At 37.1% G+C, this 16167-nt stretch overlaps 1 protein-coding gene across 1 annotated transcript in view; it reads right to left on the bottom strand.

The window, feature by feature from the left end:
• Positions 1-3731: 3731 nt before the first annotated feature.
• SERPINI1 (serpin family I member 1) overlaps positions 3732-16167 on the bottom strand; it is a 50997-nt gene continuing 38561 nt past the window's right edge. The window contains exons 6-9 of the mRNA XM_067301584.1: positions 10826-10923; positions 7170-7256; positions 5814-5903; positions 3732-4065 (exon numbers count right to left, since the gene is read on the bottom strand). Of these exons, the coding sequence (XP_067157685.1) occupies positions 3989-4065; positions 5814-5903; positions 7170-7256; positions 10826-10923 (352 nt within the window). The 3' untranslated portion in view covers positions 3732-3988. The remainder of the gene's footprint in view (positions 4066-5813; positions 5904-7169; positions 7257-10825; positions 10924-16167) is intronic.

Raw genomic sequence — 16167 nt, 5'->3', positions numbered from 1 at the left:
ATTAGATTAGTCTGTTCACTTCAGAGAGCATCTCCCATTTTTCTTTGCGTTCTCTCAGGGTTAGCAGGAAACTTGTGCATATCTCCAGCAGTTTGTGGGCCGTGGCCAACTCCAAGAGAAAAAATGCGAAAAAGCCTTTTGATGAATTCAGGGAAAATGCCTAGTTTTCAGGGTTTGCAGTGGTTTTGAGGGGGGTGGGGGAGCACAACTGTAAAGTACAGCTTGTAAGGCTGAATAAAAAGATATATTCCTCTTTTTAATCCTACTCTTTCAGTTCTTCCTCCTCACTAGTAACTTAAAGATGTTCTGCTACATCAGCTTGAGTCTGTTGCTACAATAAGCAGTCAGATTCTGAGTTAGTACAAAACTATTCTATAAGCTTTTTGCCCAAACACTTACTTTGCATGCTGAATTCTGGTCTTCATTTTATGTACGAAAACCCAGAGTAACTATAGTGATCTCAAACACATTCTGCTTCACTTGCACTGAAATAAGAGAAAAAAAGCAAATGAAGGTTATGTTGTTTCTCCCTCCATTTTGTCAGACTTGTTCACGTGAGCGAGGTATAAACTGCTAGTTAATATCAAACAGACTGGAGTCCAGATGAAGTGGCTAATCATTTGGGGGGGGGGGGGCAAGAACCTCCCTCCCTCCCCCCCTGATTAGTATCAAGATTTGCAACAACTTTGTTGCTGGAAATAAGTCTGCAAGCCTGTAGCCAAAAGACATCACAGGGAGCTTCTTGAGTATTACCTTATCAATGTGGCATCGTTATAAATTATCACAGCTGTTAAATTTTGAAAGCCACAAAGCTTGACTGAATGGGGATGAAGGAAAACTTAAAGCCTCCCCCAACTGATTATTCTTACTTCAAGAATGTGTGTATTCTGTAGAAAATTAACACCTGCTTTCCAGAGACGTTTTCACTCACAACAGATGCTTTCATGTATGGTAAGCTCAGTGACTGTACGAGGGACCAGCTAGCCTGAAGCAATCAAGCAGAACTCTTTGTGAGCCACTACTAAAAGGATTAGTAGGGAAAGTACTCTCTCCAACTGCAGCCCTGGAAAGCATTCCCAGCTAGGCTCTGAGAGGTGTATGGAAGAAGGACAGAAGATGACAGCACTAGCAAATTGCACCTCCTGCTAACTCCATCTGAATCAGAGGAAGCTCTCAGTATGCACTGTCACATCATGGGTCACTTACACAACACAACTATGGAAGCTTCAGTATTTTATTTTCTGATACACCTTGCCCTCCCCCAAATACAAACACATTTGTTTTTGTTTGGTTTTTATAAAGACTATATATCTAAACTAATATGTGAAACTTAACTGACAAGTTCCCATTACCAAAAAAAAGACAAAAGTATTTTGCTATTTTTGTCCTGAAGAAGCAACCTCTTTGATAAGACCACTATACAAAATGTAGGTTAAAACACACAATGAAATAGTCGTATGTGTGTGCATGCATGTGTATATGTATATTTTTGATATATAAATTGACAATACCTAACATTATTGCTATTGAAAAACAGTATTGTCTGAGGGCTGCTCTCATTGTGGTTGATAGCTAACATCTTCACATAATTTGGTAATAAGTCAATTCATATTGTTGCTGAAAACTAAATAATTCTGGATTTAAAGAACATGAACTGGCTATTTTATGAGTATCAAATGAGGCAACTACTCTTTGCACTTGTTTCTATTGGTTTTTCTAAATGCCCATTGAGGTAATTCTCACAGAATCAGACTTGGAACATGAGATTCTGCATCATTCCACTTAGTACCTATGCTCAGTCTAACCGGTAGGGAAGTCTATGCACTTGCCTGACATCCTCTATAAATATTGCTGACTGGCACTCATCGCTCCATAATTCCATAGCTTTAGTTCAAGTCTATCTTCAAAGTCTTTCCCTTAGTAAGAAGCATCTACACTGCAACAGATTAATGCAAGGAAAACAAAATTGGTCAGGAAGAACTTTCACTTGCCTAAGAATAGAGATCATTAAGTTGTCATCTGCTTTCTCCCGTCTTTCAAACTCAGAGTAATCACCTTGAAAATTTGCCCGAAGAAATGTTTTAGCTTAAAAACCTTACCTATTTTCAGGCTCCCCATAAAGTTTAAAACACAAGAGATACTTAGCATATGGGTCACTTTTACAAACATCAGATGATATTCATAGAATTATTTAAATATGAAGAACCAGCCATTGCATAACTCCATTCACGTCATCGGAGCTGTTTCCACTTGCACTGGGGCTAGTTCTAGGCATTGGTAAAGTTAACCTCTGCTCCTTCTTAAAAGCATTCCCCTTCTTTCTCTCAAATATAACACTTTTCGTTACACAAAGCTAAAAAGGATTACAACTTTTGTCTAAGTTAATTTAAATATAAAAATTTCTCTAAGTCCAGAATAATACACTAAGGGTAATAAGCAACAACAGTTAAACGTTAAGGAGCTTTGTGTTTCTTCTGTGCAATAGAATGAAACAATTCGAGGAGGCAGGGCTAGACATGCTCAGGTGCCTTCTCAGAGGGAGCATAACCAGCCTTCACAGAGGAGAGCATCCATCACTCTAGGTTTGACCTGCGTGATTTGCACCAACAGTATATATAAAGTGAACAATGTGTTAAATTTTGGAAATTCTCCTTGCATGAATAACTTTGTAAGCAGTATCTATGTTGGTCTGAAGTGAATGCATGCCAGAAAAAAACATAAGTAAAACTAAAGCTCAGCCAATATGCATTTGTTCCCACAGAATTCAAAAGACAAAACTCCTACTGACTGAGAAGAAACCCACTTATTACCAAAAAGATTGTATTTATGATCTGCTTCAAAGGAGCTCCTCCCCTCTTTTCTCCTATTCTCTTTTACCTTTTAGCAACTTCTGTTCATTTTATATTTTACACAAAGAGGGAAGAAATAATTATATGCCTTTCTGGTGATAACTGGTACTTCTCCTCCCTCCTGCAAATGGGAATGGCAACTAATTTCCTTGCTAATATTTACTTGTGGTGTGTGTCATTCTCTCCTCTGTCAGTTTATTCTCAATAAGAAGTTAGGGAACAAAAAGGATTATGTTCCATTAGACATTTATTTATGAACTGAACATTTTTCAACACTTGAAATTAAGGTTTTTATAAGAAAGGTCATTCTAGATCACTGAATTGAGATATTGCAAAGTTTGAGTTAGCAAAGTAGAACAACTACTTGAGGGGGGGGGGAATATGTCCACATGAATGATGTGACTGTTTCAATTAATTTACTTCAGCCATATATATATAGCTGTTCTACACTGACTAGTTTCAAATATTCATACGATCAAATTTTATTGGCATCAACACTTATGGAAAGTGAATTGCGGGGTCACATGCAGAAGCATTCATAAAAGCAACATTTTCAAATCACATGTGAGAGATTCACACAAAATTCCACCACAGTTAACTTATAGAATAAAATCCACTAGGCTTAATTTCTTCCATTAACTTTGATGGAACACCATATCGCAGTCCGTTTACTACAAGAACAGGACAAGATTACATTTTCCAGATATAATTCTTCATCCAACTCTAAATTATCATTAAGGTTTGCCATTTGCATTATTCAGAGCTGCACACATTCTGCTCCTGTCTCATTGATCACGTCAGCCTTTGGACTGTAGAAAGTTTAGGAATTATGGATTTGCAAAATTTTTTTGCTTTACAATTCACTAGAACAAGAAACAGCTGTTGACATGTACACAATTTTATTTTAAGGACACAGCAACCACAATTACAGAAACAGACCATTATTTTAATATTGTAAACTTTCCTCCAGAAACTGACTTGCAATTTAAACCACAGTTAAACCTGAAAGGTTTATCTTTAATGGTATCTTTTTTTTTTTAAACAGTATCTTGGGGAAAAACACAGCAAACCTTAAATATATTAACTTCAAAACTTCATGTGCTTATTTCCTATTTCCTTTTTTTGGTAGCTGGTGGTAGTTAAAGCTCTTCAAAGTCATGGCCACTAGCATTCATTGCTTCAGGGTGCATCACCCTTCCCATGAATAAGACAGTACCTGTGGCAAAAGAAAAGGGTGGGGGGAAGGGAAGAAGTCAGAATCAAAAGAAAAAGTTGAGGTTATAAGATGATGAATACCAACATTAAAACCTAGAAGGTATGGTGCACAAATTTTATGGGAACTTAGGGGGGTGGGAGGGTGTACATGTGTATGAGAGAGAGAGAGAGAAGAGGTACAATACAGACAAGAACAGTGAAGTCCTCTACATGTAAGGGCCTCTTAGCTTATTCTAAGGGCTTGATTCAAAGCCCACTAGAAATCAAAGCAAAGGTTCACTTCTATTTCAGTGGCTCTGGTAAAGGCCTGTGGAAATACTGCCACTGCGGCAAAGCAGGCAGTTCAGTTAGTGTCAGCTTCTGGGCTGGAGGTTTCCAAAGGTGTGCAGATCTATTCAGAGTAATTTTCTTGATCACTCCATACCCTCACATCCCTGAGCTGCTGAACAATGCTCCTCGCAATTAACAGTGAGCCACAGAAGCCAACACGCAAACATTATTTGATACATGCTTGTTCAGATTTACTCCCAACTGGAACACACAATCCACAGCAAGAAATACTGCTCCCTCGAGTTATTTAATCACCATTTACAGCTCACATTTTTCATACACTTTCACCTAACCTGAACAATCATGAGCACTTAGAATACTCTTGAGAATAAGAGTAAAAATCATGGATTTCCATACATCTTTTCAAAAGGTTTCTAACCTTAGGTTTCTAAATAGTAGCGTGCTTTCTGGCTTTAAATACAACTGTTGGCTATACATGCAACAACAATGCCTGTAAAACATTAAGAATTGCCCCAAGGCTATGAACCTCTACTCTCTTCCAATTTAAAACCTTTCTTACTGGGAGACAGGGCAATTGTACAGGGGAAAGAACTGACTCCACCTGCATTTTTGCCTAACTACATGACTACAACAGCAAGGCTTCTCAAATTTTCGTCATTAGGGGCAACAGTTATGACAGAAATTGTAAGTGCTTGTATGACATCCTGCACACAAGGCACCCAACCTGGTTAGAATGTAGGCATTACTGCAATCTAAATGGTTTAAACATTGCATTTGAGATGCCCATCATAAGCATCAACAAAACCCCTGCAAACTGGAACTACTGATATTTGCTTGTAAAACAGACAAAATACCAGAACACACAGATCCATCGAATAGTCTAAGTTGCTGTGTAGTAATGTTCTATTTGTCATCCAGTCACATCCACATCATTAGGAAAAACAAATTACAAATATGAAACCAAAGAATTACTTAATCATTGCCCATTTTGCTAGTGAGTGCTGTTCTCATCCCTTGCCTGCCACAAATGCTTCAACAGCACAACAGAATTATTCACAGCTGTAATATCTGTCCATTATGTAAATTATTTGGTACTGCAAACATCTTGCTGGTCTTACTACAGCCTAGCTCAATGATTATGGTTATTCAGGAGAGTAACAATGTTCTTTGAAGGAAAACAACTTATCAGTGAATTTTTCTTCCCCTGGATTTTTAATCAAAAAAATTATGAATATTTTTCAGGATGATGGGAAATTTGGGTGTCTGTCTTGGTGAAACGTTAAGGGGACATAGAAAGAGATTTGTTGGAAAGAGTCAGTCGTAATACCAGGCATTTCAAGACAGATTAAGGAAAATTTATACTACAAGACCAGTTCACTGATCATAATATGCAGTTTTCTCTTGCACGCCTCTGATGATGGACTGTGAAAAATGTAGAAGAGAGTCACAGAATCTCACCTGTTCTTCTGTTTCTGACCAAAAAGAAAAAAGGATGATCAACTATAACTTGGGGATACAGCACTGCCATTCTGCTAATGGCGATCATTCCTAAAGGAGAAAGAACATTGGCAACTTGTTAAACATCACTGCATCTTTTTCACATTCTCCTGCTCTTCATGGGAAATGCTTGCGAAGCTCAGACACTGAAGCCCCGCACTCCAGCGCTGAGTGTCACCAAGAAGTACCATGAACAACCTAACTGAAAATGAAAGGGACCTACAAAGTAACTGCATGCCTATTTATGCTTTGAGAATGATTAACAGAGAGTGGCACAATTTATTTCCAACAGTTTATAAATTATAAGATGCAGAACCTTAAGGGGAGTTATGATGCCTGCTCACTTTTTATAAAGTACATTGTTAGATAGCACTGCTGACCTGTTTTAAACAGCTCCAGGGCTGCATTTGATAGTAAGAAGTAACCCTTAACTAGAGTAAGCAATACCTAAACAGGCTGATCTTGCAGCTTTTAGTTTCACTTGAGTACTTAAATAACGAAGAGGTTGAAGGTAAAACTAACTAGCAGTCAGGCAGAATTTGGCTCTTCATTATTTTTATTTTATTTGTAGATGCATGGATTTCTCCAGGTTGTTATTATTCCCAATATGTCATTTCCTTTTATATTTTTACTGCACTGTCAACAAAAACTCATGCATGCCAGTAATCTCTGTCCATACTAACATTACATTCCAACAGTTACTGGTATTATTCATGATGATGGAAATTGTTTTTCCTTTCCTTAAGGGCTGGTACAAGCACTGGTACAATTAGTAATCACCTAATAATCCCTATTGGCAATTAATTTAACTTATTTTCAGGAAGAACATGTGACAACTGAGTAATCAACCATCTGGCCTTGTAGCATTAATACTGGCAAACTAACCTTTTATTTATTACCTCCCACCTTACATCTCTCTGTACAAGCTTATTAAAATGCAATGGCAACAACTCTCAGCTCCTTCTAGCTATTCTGGAGCAAAGGCATCAGACTGCCTCAATTAGCAGATCATCACCCCAAATTACCAATGCTTCAGTGCCAGAAAGTGTAAATTGCAGTTTGTACTGGCCTGACACTTGGAAATAAAATAAGGAAGAGGAGCTTTTCCACAAGATGCTCAAAATGCTTTGTGAAACGTACCATGTTATGAAAATGCTAACATTTTCCATTTCCAGAATTCTCTTCAGAAAAGCAGTATACTAGCTGTGCTTTGTCTTCATGCTACATGCTACTCAGCTTTCCTGGCTTTGCATCAAGCCAGCTTTAAAATATTAATTAACCAGACATTTGATTTAGTTCTGCTTTTCAGTCAGCTACCTGAGGCAGCAGCAGCTTCTGATCCTTCCTCGTTAACTTCTAGGAATGCCTTGTGAAATGCCATTCCAAGGTAAAGCTCTTTGTTATCTGGAGAGGAAAAGGAAACATTTCAAGTGGCTCAGGAGTAGGAATGAAGTATTTAAAAATACACCAACACAAAAACCCAACTACCATCCACCTCCTGTACCAAGTAGAGGCAGGATAAAAGCTTTGTGCACACAAGTTACATGAAAATATTTTCTGCCTATGAAGTAGTAGCACCATTTACCTTGTTTATATTTGTAGTGCTCTCCTATGCTATTAGTATTATAACAGCATTGTACTACCTAGAGCTCCTGTGTACCACACTCAGCATAAACAATAAATGACAGTTCTTGCACCAAAGAATTTAAATTCAACAGTTTGGGAGAAAAAGGATTATGACACTATAGGGTAAATGCTTATTAACAGGAAGAATTTTACTTATTTCTGTATTAGGTGCAATGTAGACTTCATCTGGGAAAAAAAGGTATTTTCTTTGCTCTCACCATTTTATATAAAAGCAGCTGAAGATAAATGAATGAAGTGAATGAATCTCTTTATATGTAAAGTTAATGTTGTTACCCGGTGTTCAGGCACCCTTCTCCATTTGTTCTGTTTTGTAATTGTCAAGTTAGGACTGAAGACAATATTTCAAACTTATGCGCAAACTCTTGTCATTATTATATGTCTTTCCTTTATGCCTTTCACTGTGGATAAGGTGAGGCTTATCTGAGCATGCTGTTTTTCTCAGTTAGCTTCTACGAATCTGAATTTTCATAGGAGCCAAAAGGATTTGATTGCTATCATCCCAGAAAAGCCCCACAGAGATTTGTCATCAGAATTTAAGTCTTCTGCAAGACCCTAGCCTAGATACCCATTAATGTGTAGGAGTAATCTGTGGTTTACTTTTAATGTTCATGACTTTGTTAGCATCACATTTCATTTGTCACTACACTCCATATGTTTGCAAACTCCCACTCAGAGATGCCAACCGGTTGCTTGGCAAGTCTCATTTTAAAAAAAAAGTGTGCAGGTTTATTGGCTTTTCTGGCTTAAGTTATCCCAGAAAAATTATACCTACCTCAGTCAAGACTTCTAAGAACTATTTACTGGGATGGTCCTCTTCCCATTACTTTACATTGTGAAAGTCAGTCATTAAGATTACTTCATTACTCACCGAAATGCAGGTCACCTTGAGATTAAAAGCAGTTGCCATTTAAGGCATTATACAACAGTATGAAATACTATAATCATTTGACAGAAAAGGGGAGATTTAGCCAAGTAGACTCAAACTTGCTCAAGGGCAAGTCTCAAGTAGTATCAAAATACTCAAGCAGCAAGTTTACACACTACGTAAACTCTAAAATCCCAAATACTGGAAGCTGTGTCAAGATTTGTTTCTTCCTAAATTTCATGTTTGATTATTTTGAATACCTGATGGAATCAGAGATACACAAATCGAGCCTGCCAGAAAGTTTTTTTTTCTTAAAGTGAGAGTTAGAATATATGCAACTATACAGGCAAATAGAAATGTTCCCTCAGTTTCCCCACTCACCTGTGTTAACTGACAACTTAATTTCCTCAAACAAGCCGCATCTAAAAACGTACATCTGGATTAGTACTTTCTCTTTGGTTACTCACAATCCAGATATTCCAGAAGGTAAAACTGACACTTCTATTTCCATTTTTCAAACTGAATGCAAAAAGTATAAAAATCTGAATACTGAAGAATAAACCAATAATTCTGCAATTTGATTTATATCCACTAAATCCCCATAGAATTTCACTGAAGTCAACAATCTATGCCTGGATCTGATTACAGGATTATGGCCTTTGTTGAAATCGCAGAAGGTTTTCCTTGACAATAATCCAAAGGCAACAGCAACAGGAAAGCAGGAGGAGAATATTTTTAAACACAACAGAATTCTCAAAAATCTCCCTATATTTTCTTTTGCAATTTGTATCTTCCTAAATTAAATGCAAATATTTGAAAAAAATGTTTCTATCTGGACATCTATTTTTTTTTAAGGTTTCATGGATTGCCAAATTTTCCAGAGGGTAGACAATGAAGCACGTACAAACTTCTGGCTTTAACCCCCCCATTACCTGACATACCATGCATATATTTTCAAAAGCTAGCTTTCACCATTTGTCTTCACTTATGCAACATGGTATTTTGATTGTGTGGTACAACTATAAAAAAATATAAAGCTTTAAACAAATCATTAATCACATGGATTGAAACAAGTTCCAATCTTTCTGCTAACCTTTTGACTTCAGAATTACTCACTGATATTTAGGCCTCTTTTATACAGAGTGAAGAATCAAACACTCCCTTTGTGGTTCAGTCTCCCCTGTGTGTTTTCTGTTAATCTGGACACTTTTCTCATTTAAATATTTTTCAGTACATGGACCTCAAGTTACTATACAGCTTACTTTCCTTTAGGGTGACAGAGAAACAGGAAGTATTTTTCTTCAGATTATTTTTTTTTTTAAGGAGGGATTTTTCATTTATTCAAATTCTTTTCACATTATCTAACTCCATCTTTTCCCACAGTTTTACTGGAAAAGTGCAAGCAGCAAAACAGGATAAACTACGTGATAAACTACAAATGGTATTTCAAATACGGTAAAAGGCAAAGTTACATGAAAAGTGTAAACACTTCCGCTGTAAGGTTTAGAGAAAGGTTCCCTTTCATCATCACTACCTTGAACAAAGCCATACAAACGTGACTGCTTCCAGAAACAGACAATTAAGAACAGCTGATTCCCATCACCTAAGGGTCTATCTGGCCAATTAAGCCATAGAGCAGAAACACATACAGAGAGGTGTATAAATGTAAGTTATAAAACCAATCACAGTAAGCCCACGCTGGCACACACCTTTAGAGAGCCATCTAGGAGCTTGACTGGTCTGCTACACTTTGGGTCTAAACAGACTATACTAAATACACTGCTTGTGTGGCTTCTTACGCAGAAAGGAAACAACTTCTCAGGCTCAACTACCTTTTGCTTTAGTTCTATACGGGTATTAAAAGCATAAACCTGTCATTTCCATCTGAATTTCTAAATGCATTGGATATTTCAACTTCTGAAGTATTAACAACCAATTTAAAAAGACACAGCACATATGACAATTCACCTTTATCATAGAACTTTTTCTTTCATGTGCTGCTTCTATACAGAAGGTATCTGGGGAGATGACTAGTTGTACAACAGTTTAAGGCTCTTAATGCTGCCAACAAAAAGCTTCTAGAGACAAAAGATGACAACCCACTGGTGGTGTGAATCCCATTTGCTGTCAAGGCACTCAGGCCACATTGTTCTGTAATATGGATCTTGCATAATATTGTGATACTTGCATAATATTCCATTTTCTCTACAGTACTGATAAGCTCCAATTTTAAAATGCTCAGAGTGAAGTTTGCCAGGTAAAGTATCCTCCCAAGAGATTCCTCCCCTGCCCCAACTGCTCCTACAGTGAGCATACACATAGGTCATTCAAGAATCCCTATGTATCAAAAATTTACTAGCAGGGTTTTTTGTTTGAGTAACTCTAAGAGCTTTTTTGTTATCTTTACATGATTTTAAGACTTCCTCATATATCTTTAAAAGACAAGACAAGAGCCTCTTACCAGACATTGCAGTAAGGTCAGCATTACTGCTGAATAATTCTGTAATCCCAAGACCTTTCATGACACCCTTCAGATCAATTTCTTGTTCTACTGTGAACCTGGAGAGCATAACAGAAAATTGCAAAAAGCCAAGAATGCAAGCAATATTTATTGTTATCAGAAGATTAAAATTTCTAGATAATGACAACTGAAATACTGAGGTAAATAATATAAAGTAGCAGTATAACATACTGACTCTTTCTGTAAAAATGCTTATAAACTCATTCACTGTCACAGCTAGTTTTTTTTCTAATGCAGAAGCAATCAAAGATATACTAATGGTATGTACAATCCCTGACCATAAAATGCTAGTAAAACAGTTATGTAGTAGCTGATGTAAATGTTTACTTTTAATAAGAAAGGGTTAATATAAAAACTGAATTAATTGTACACATACTAGAATGAAATATCAAGCAAGTCAAAAGACAGCACAAGCTCCATAGATAGCTGTTGGCAAAGAAAGAGTAGGAAACTACAGATATTCCACTTTTATTTAAAAAGTATAAGCAAAGAACGGCAGTTACGAACAATAATATAAAGTAGTTCTGACTTAGCATCTAATTAATCTGGTGGCAAAATTCTCATTGGGTTTTGACTGTGAGTAGAGAACAAGGAAAACAAATAGTTGTTGGTGCAAGGGCACCTGTGACTAAAACCTGGCACAATTTCAGGATTAGCTTGCCAACCCATGCTCTGTACCATGCTACTATGCTGGAAGGACAAATCAAGATCTGTCCTGAGGGCAAAATTTCGTGCAAAAGCATGTTTAATTTACAACAACTTCTTCTAAAAGATTCTAAAAGTTATGTCTGGTGTTAGTAAGACAAACAAGACAGGTCCCTTCTGCATAGGCAGACACAGACCTGGGCAGCTGGAGAAACACCATGCAGTACATCAAAGTAATAAGAATAGTAACCCTGGCCAGAATAAAAGTGCCAGAAGTCTACTGACAGACATAAAAGGCTAATTATAAATGTTTGTACAATTAAGGTGTCTCTGTGGAATGACCAGACAAATTACGAATGACTTCAATTATGCTGACAAATGACCAGTTATAACAACTATACAAGATATATAGTCCATACGGTTTTGTTACAGTTTCTCCAGCAAACCATTGACTGCAATTAGACTGCAGTCCTTGTCAAAGGGCCTTATCTGTCCTCAAAACAATTAAAATAAAATGTGCTGCTGTGAAATTTCTTGTAATTGAAGTTCTTCCCATGGTTAAGCTTCCTTGACTATAGGGAGGAACAGGTTCTTTTTAGTAGAAAGTATAGCACAGAACTCCAAGCAGAGAGCAGCTGATGAAGAGCAGAGATGATACCTTTGCATGTACAAATCTAGGCAGCTTAAAAAGAACAATCTGGACATCAGTGGACAACTGGATAAGAGTCAAATGGAACTTCCTCACTTACAACATTCACACAGAATGAGAAAAATTCAAAACAACCTACATTCATAATGAATTTAGAAGTGCTACTGGAAGCCAAAATGCATCATGAAATAGATATTAGTTATTACCCAGAAAATTTTATCCAGGTTAAAATAAGGTCTGCAGACAGTTCAGGAATGACAAATTACTGGTGACATCGCAAGTGTTCATGAACCCTGTCCAGATGAATTCCAGGCTATGCCTGGAATGAAAAAGCAAGAACTGACTCTTGTGATCTTACTGGTTTTGGCCGTTATCAGAAAAAACAGAAGAGACCAATATAGATTTATGTATGAGAGGAAGCTCTTCATGGTATTCTCGCATATTCCATATCATATCAGCCAGCATGGCAGCATTTGTTAAAAACAAAACAAATACACATAGCATAATCTTACCAAGTGACATGCAGGTGGAGGAACATACAAGATGACCTGAAAATTGCTGATGGGATTTTGGGAAAGGGAAGCGTGTCCTACTAGCTTTCTTCTCCAAGAGGAATCAGCATCTGCTTTCCCCTTAGAATGTTGTGGGCACTGGTCAAAAACTACAGGCAGGGAGCTCTTAAGACCTTCTGCACAATTTTAGCTTTCAGCTAAGAGACAAATCTACAAGTTGCTTATTCGTTCAAGTTTCCCACTGGCTTCCAGGCTCCAAAACAAGAGACGAAGTTTTGTTCTCATTGCACACAATGTAAAACAGATCTGGAATTACTTTACAGAATTCAGTAAATCCCTAAAGAAGAGATGAACTGAGACTTGACTCCTGATGACAGAGTTAATGGATTTAAACAGTACAGAGGTTCTCTCTGTGCTCTTGCACTGCAGTGAATAAATCCAGAAATATTTCCTTCTATAGTAAAACAATATAATATTTTTCAAAACACAAATCCAACTGTACCTACCTTACAAACATGCAGAAATGGTAAATTAATGCTAAAATGCATTTTACAAAGTTTTCCAAGTGGTGCATTTTTCTCTTTTGGGGTTTTAGTTCACTACAGTTAACATTAAATGTATCAAGCTTTCTACATACCATAACCTAGCTGTTAACTAGCAATATCAAACCAGACAGGGATTCCAGGATAGGACAGTAGCAAGAACCCATATGAAAACCAAAATTTGAGGTCACAAACAAGAAAAAACCTGCAAAAGAGCACTTTTATGACTGCAGAGAATCACTATAGGATATAAATGGAAATTAGGTGGGTTTAAATCTCCAGACCACTGGGCAGCAAGCACTCGTCTGCTAAGTGACGAATAATGACCCAGAAACCCAGAAGGTAAGAACACAATACAAAAAGAGATGCTTTTGCATGCTAATCAAGGAAGAAGTTTGGGAAAGCTTTTTGAAAAAAGATAAACAAACCCCCAAAGCCCTAGCTGAATATGCAGCTAAAAGAAAATACAAACAAGTTGATCAGCTGTACTGCTAAAGAATACCTACATGGAGGATAGCATTAACTACTGGAAAGAGGCTATTAGCCCTGACTGAAATCTCTGGAAAGGCAAATAAGCAGATGACTGAAGCTCCCTACAATATCTATAGAAATGAGTACCTCCTTTTTTCAGTCTATGAAGTAGACTGAAAATATCATATCAACTATATAATACCTAACTGCTGCTTTAAAGAAATAAAACTGATTACTTCCCTTCTTTCCTTTTAGTTTTGCCACATGGTAAAAACTCACTCAAAATAAACTGTCGTCAATATGGTATCTCTCCTCCTTTCTCACATGCACTGAAGAGCAGTGAAAGTTACAGATAAGCTATTATTGTTGATATTTCACATATTTTATCTGACATCTGAACTAACCTCCTTTGAAAATAAGGCTGCTTTAAACACTGAACTGTAATTTCAGGCTATGCAAACTCAGGTTAGCATACTGTATCAGTTACACTCCAATCATATTTGGATTTCTTTGCATTCCTTATAACCAGTGATGTAGTTATTCAAAACTGAAGTTGACAGCCTAGAACACAGAAGAGACCCATTTAATGTTACTTCCCAAGTCAGGTATTTGCTGTACTTCCAGACTTTGAAATGCTGAGCTACATGATACCAGTCCTAACACATGGTTATTTGCAGTGTCTGCTCATATAAAGAATCAGGTGGCCAGATCAATTTTTTCCCAACAATCTTTTAGGTGCATCTGATGCTAAAAATGTTTGTTTGTAATGTCTCTTTACTTCCCAAACATGAAATGAGGTCCAAAAAGCTGAACAACAATACTTCCCTTGATTTCAACTGTTTGGACCTTTCCCATACAAACTGGAGGGTTGAATGAGACACTTAGTTTCCCAAACTAATTCTACTTCCTAACAAACAGTCCTCCTGAGAGTTTAGCAGAAAAGGATGAGCTTCTCATGAAATTTTAAAGTTATAGAAGCATTAGATTCAAGTGATACATTTATGTCAGACAGAGTCTCCTTAGTTATGTATCTTAAATTTCAGATTTTGTATATAGGAACAACCATTATACAAGATCAGGGCATCTTTCTTCTGTGTTGGACTATTAAGATAGATAAAGGATGGCTTGATCTTGTATAATGCTGTGCAACCCTTCTGAGATGTTAAATTTTTAGAGAAGGCCTCAGAAGCTCAGGATCCACAGAATCAAATATACTTTCTACTTACACAACAAAAGTGAAGCGAAGACTAGTGTGATTCATCCCAAAGGCTATAGCCTTTCACGAACTACTAAAACTTCTGAATGAGAGAAAGCAAGAAACTCCAGGTTCTCAAATTGGTTCTAGCACACTACATTCTGCAGAACAAAAAGCAAGCAAAGGAACGGCTGCCCTTCTTAGAACCTAGGGTCAAACACATTCCTGCTTGAAGGACAGGCCCTCAGCATCTGTACCAGTATTTTAACCTAGCGAGCAGCCTACGATACAAAGCTGACATCAATTCCAACAGTTTATCTGGAATTTCAGCTAGGACTTCCTGAGGCGCTAAAACTAACTTGCATTATCCAATAGCCTGAAAGAGATACACAGCTGCTCTGACGACCAAGGCCAGGTCATGGCTCTTTCTATAGCAAGGTCCTTGTCTGCCAGGTTAATTATGGGCTGCAGAAACTGGCTGCTAAGCGTGCTTTTCAGCAAAACAGTTCTGTGCCTCTTCCCTGATTGTATCTCAATAACAATCAGAACTGGCCTATTCCTCATGAGATGGGAACTCAAAAGAGCATGTTGAAAAAAGAGAATGTTCGCTCTTTTTTGGAGGGAAGAGAAAACAGCTTCTAGCAAAAGCAACTTATCTTTTTAGTACGGTCTGAGGCATTTTAAGATGTTTCATTTTAGAAATCCAGGCATACTGGAACAATCCTTAAGAAGAACTGTGAAGACTGTAGCACTGTTATTAGGTAGCTCTTCCTTCCGTGCTCTTGAAATAAATTACGTTTGGGATCCAGCTTTGTAAATTAGATTCATGGTCTGTTTCACTTCTATGTAAAAAGTGGATTAAAATGTTGATCACTTTAGTCTGGGTTAAGCTGGAAACAATGATTTGAAAATGAAAACGAGAAAGTATAATTTAACAATTCAGTACAAATCTCTCCTTTGCTATTAAGGGAAGTAATACACAATTTCATTTGCACACAGATAACAGACAGAAATTGGAAAGTTGTGATTAACTCCGCTTTCGCTAGTCATTCATGCCCTATTACAAATGTGTAAGTTTAAAAAATGTTCACTTTATAATTGGATAGCATCTTTCAGGATATAAAAATTTAATTTTATTCCACTGCTGCTTTTAATTTCTCAGTGGACAGTGCCTGCAGGCCACATTTCATAACATGTCTTTCTGAGTCAGAGTATAAAATATTTATGAAGTGTTTGTTTAGAGCACTGATAAAATCCCACAGATCACC

Source organism: Apteryx mantelli, chromosome 9 (assembly GCF_036417845.1).
Source record: "Apteryx mantelli isolate bAptMan1 chromosome 9, bAptMan1.hap1, whole genome shotgun sequence".
Taxonomy (NCBI): domain Eukaryota; kingdom Metazoa; phylum Chordata; class Aves; order Apterygiformes; family Apterygidae; genus Apteryx; species Apteryx mantelli.
Note: the sequence above shows the minus strand (reverse complement) of the source record. Positions and strands in the feature narration are given on the sequence as shown.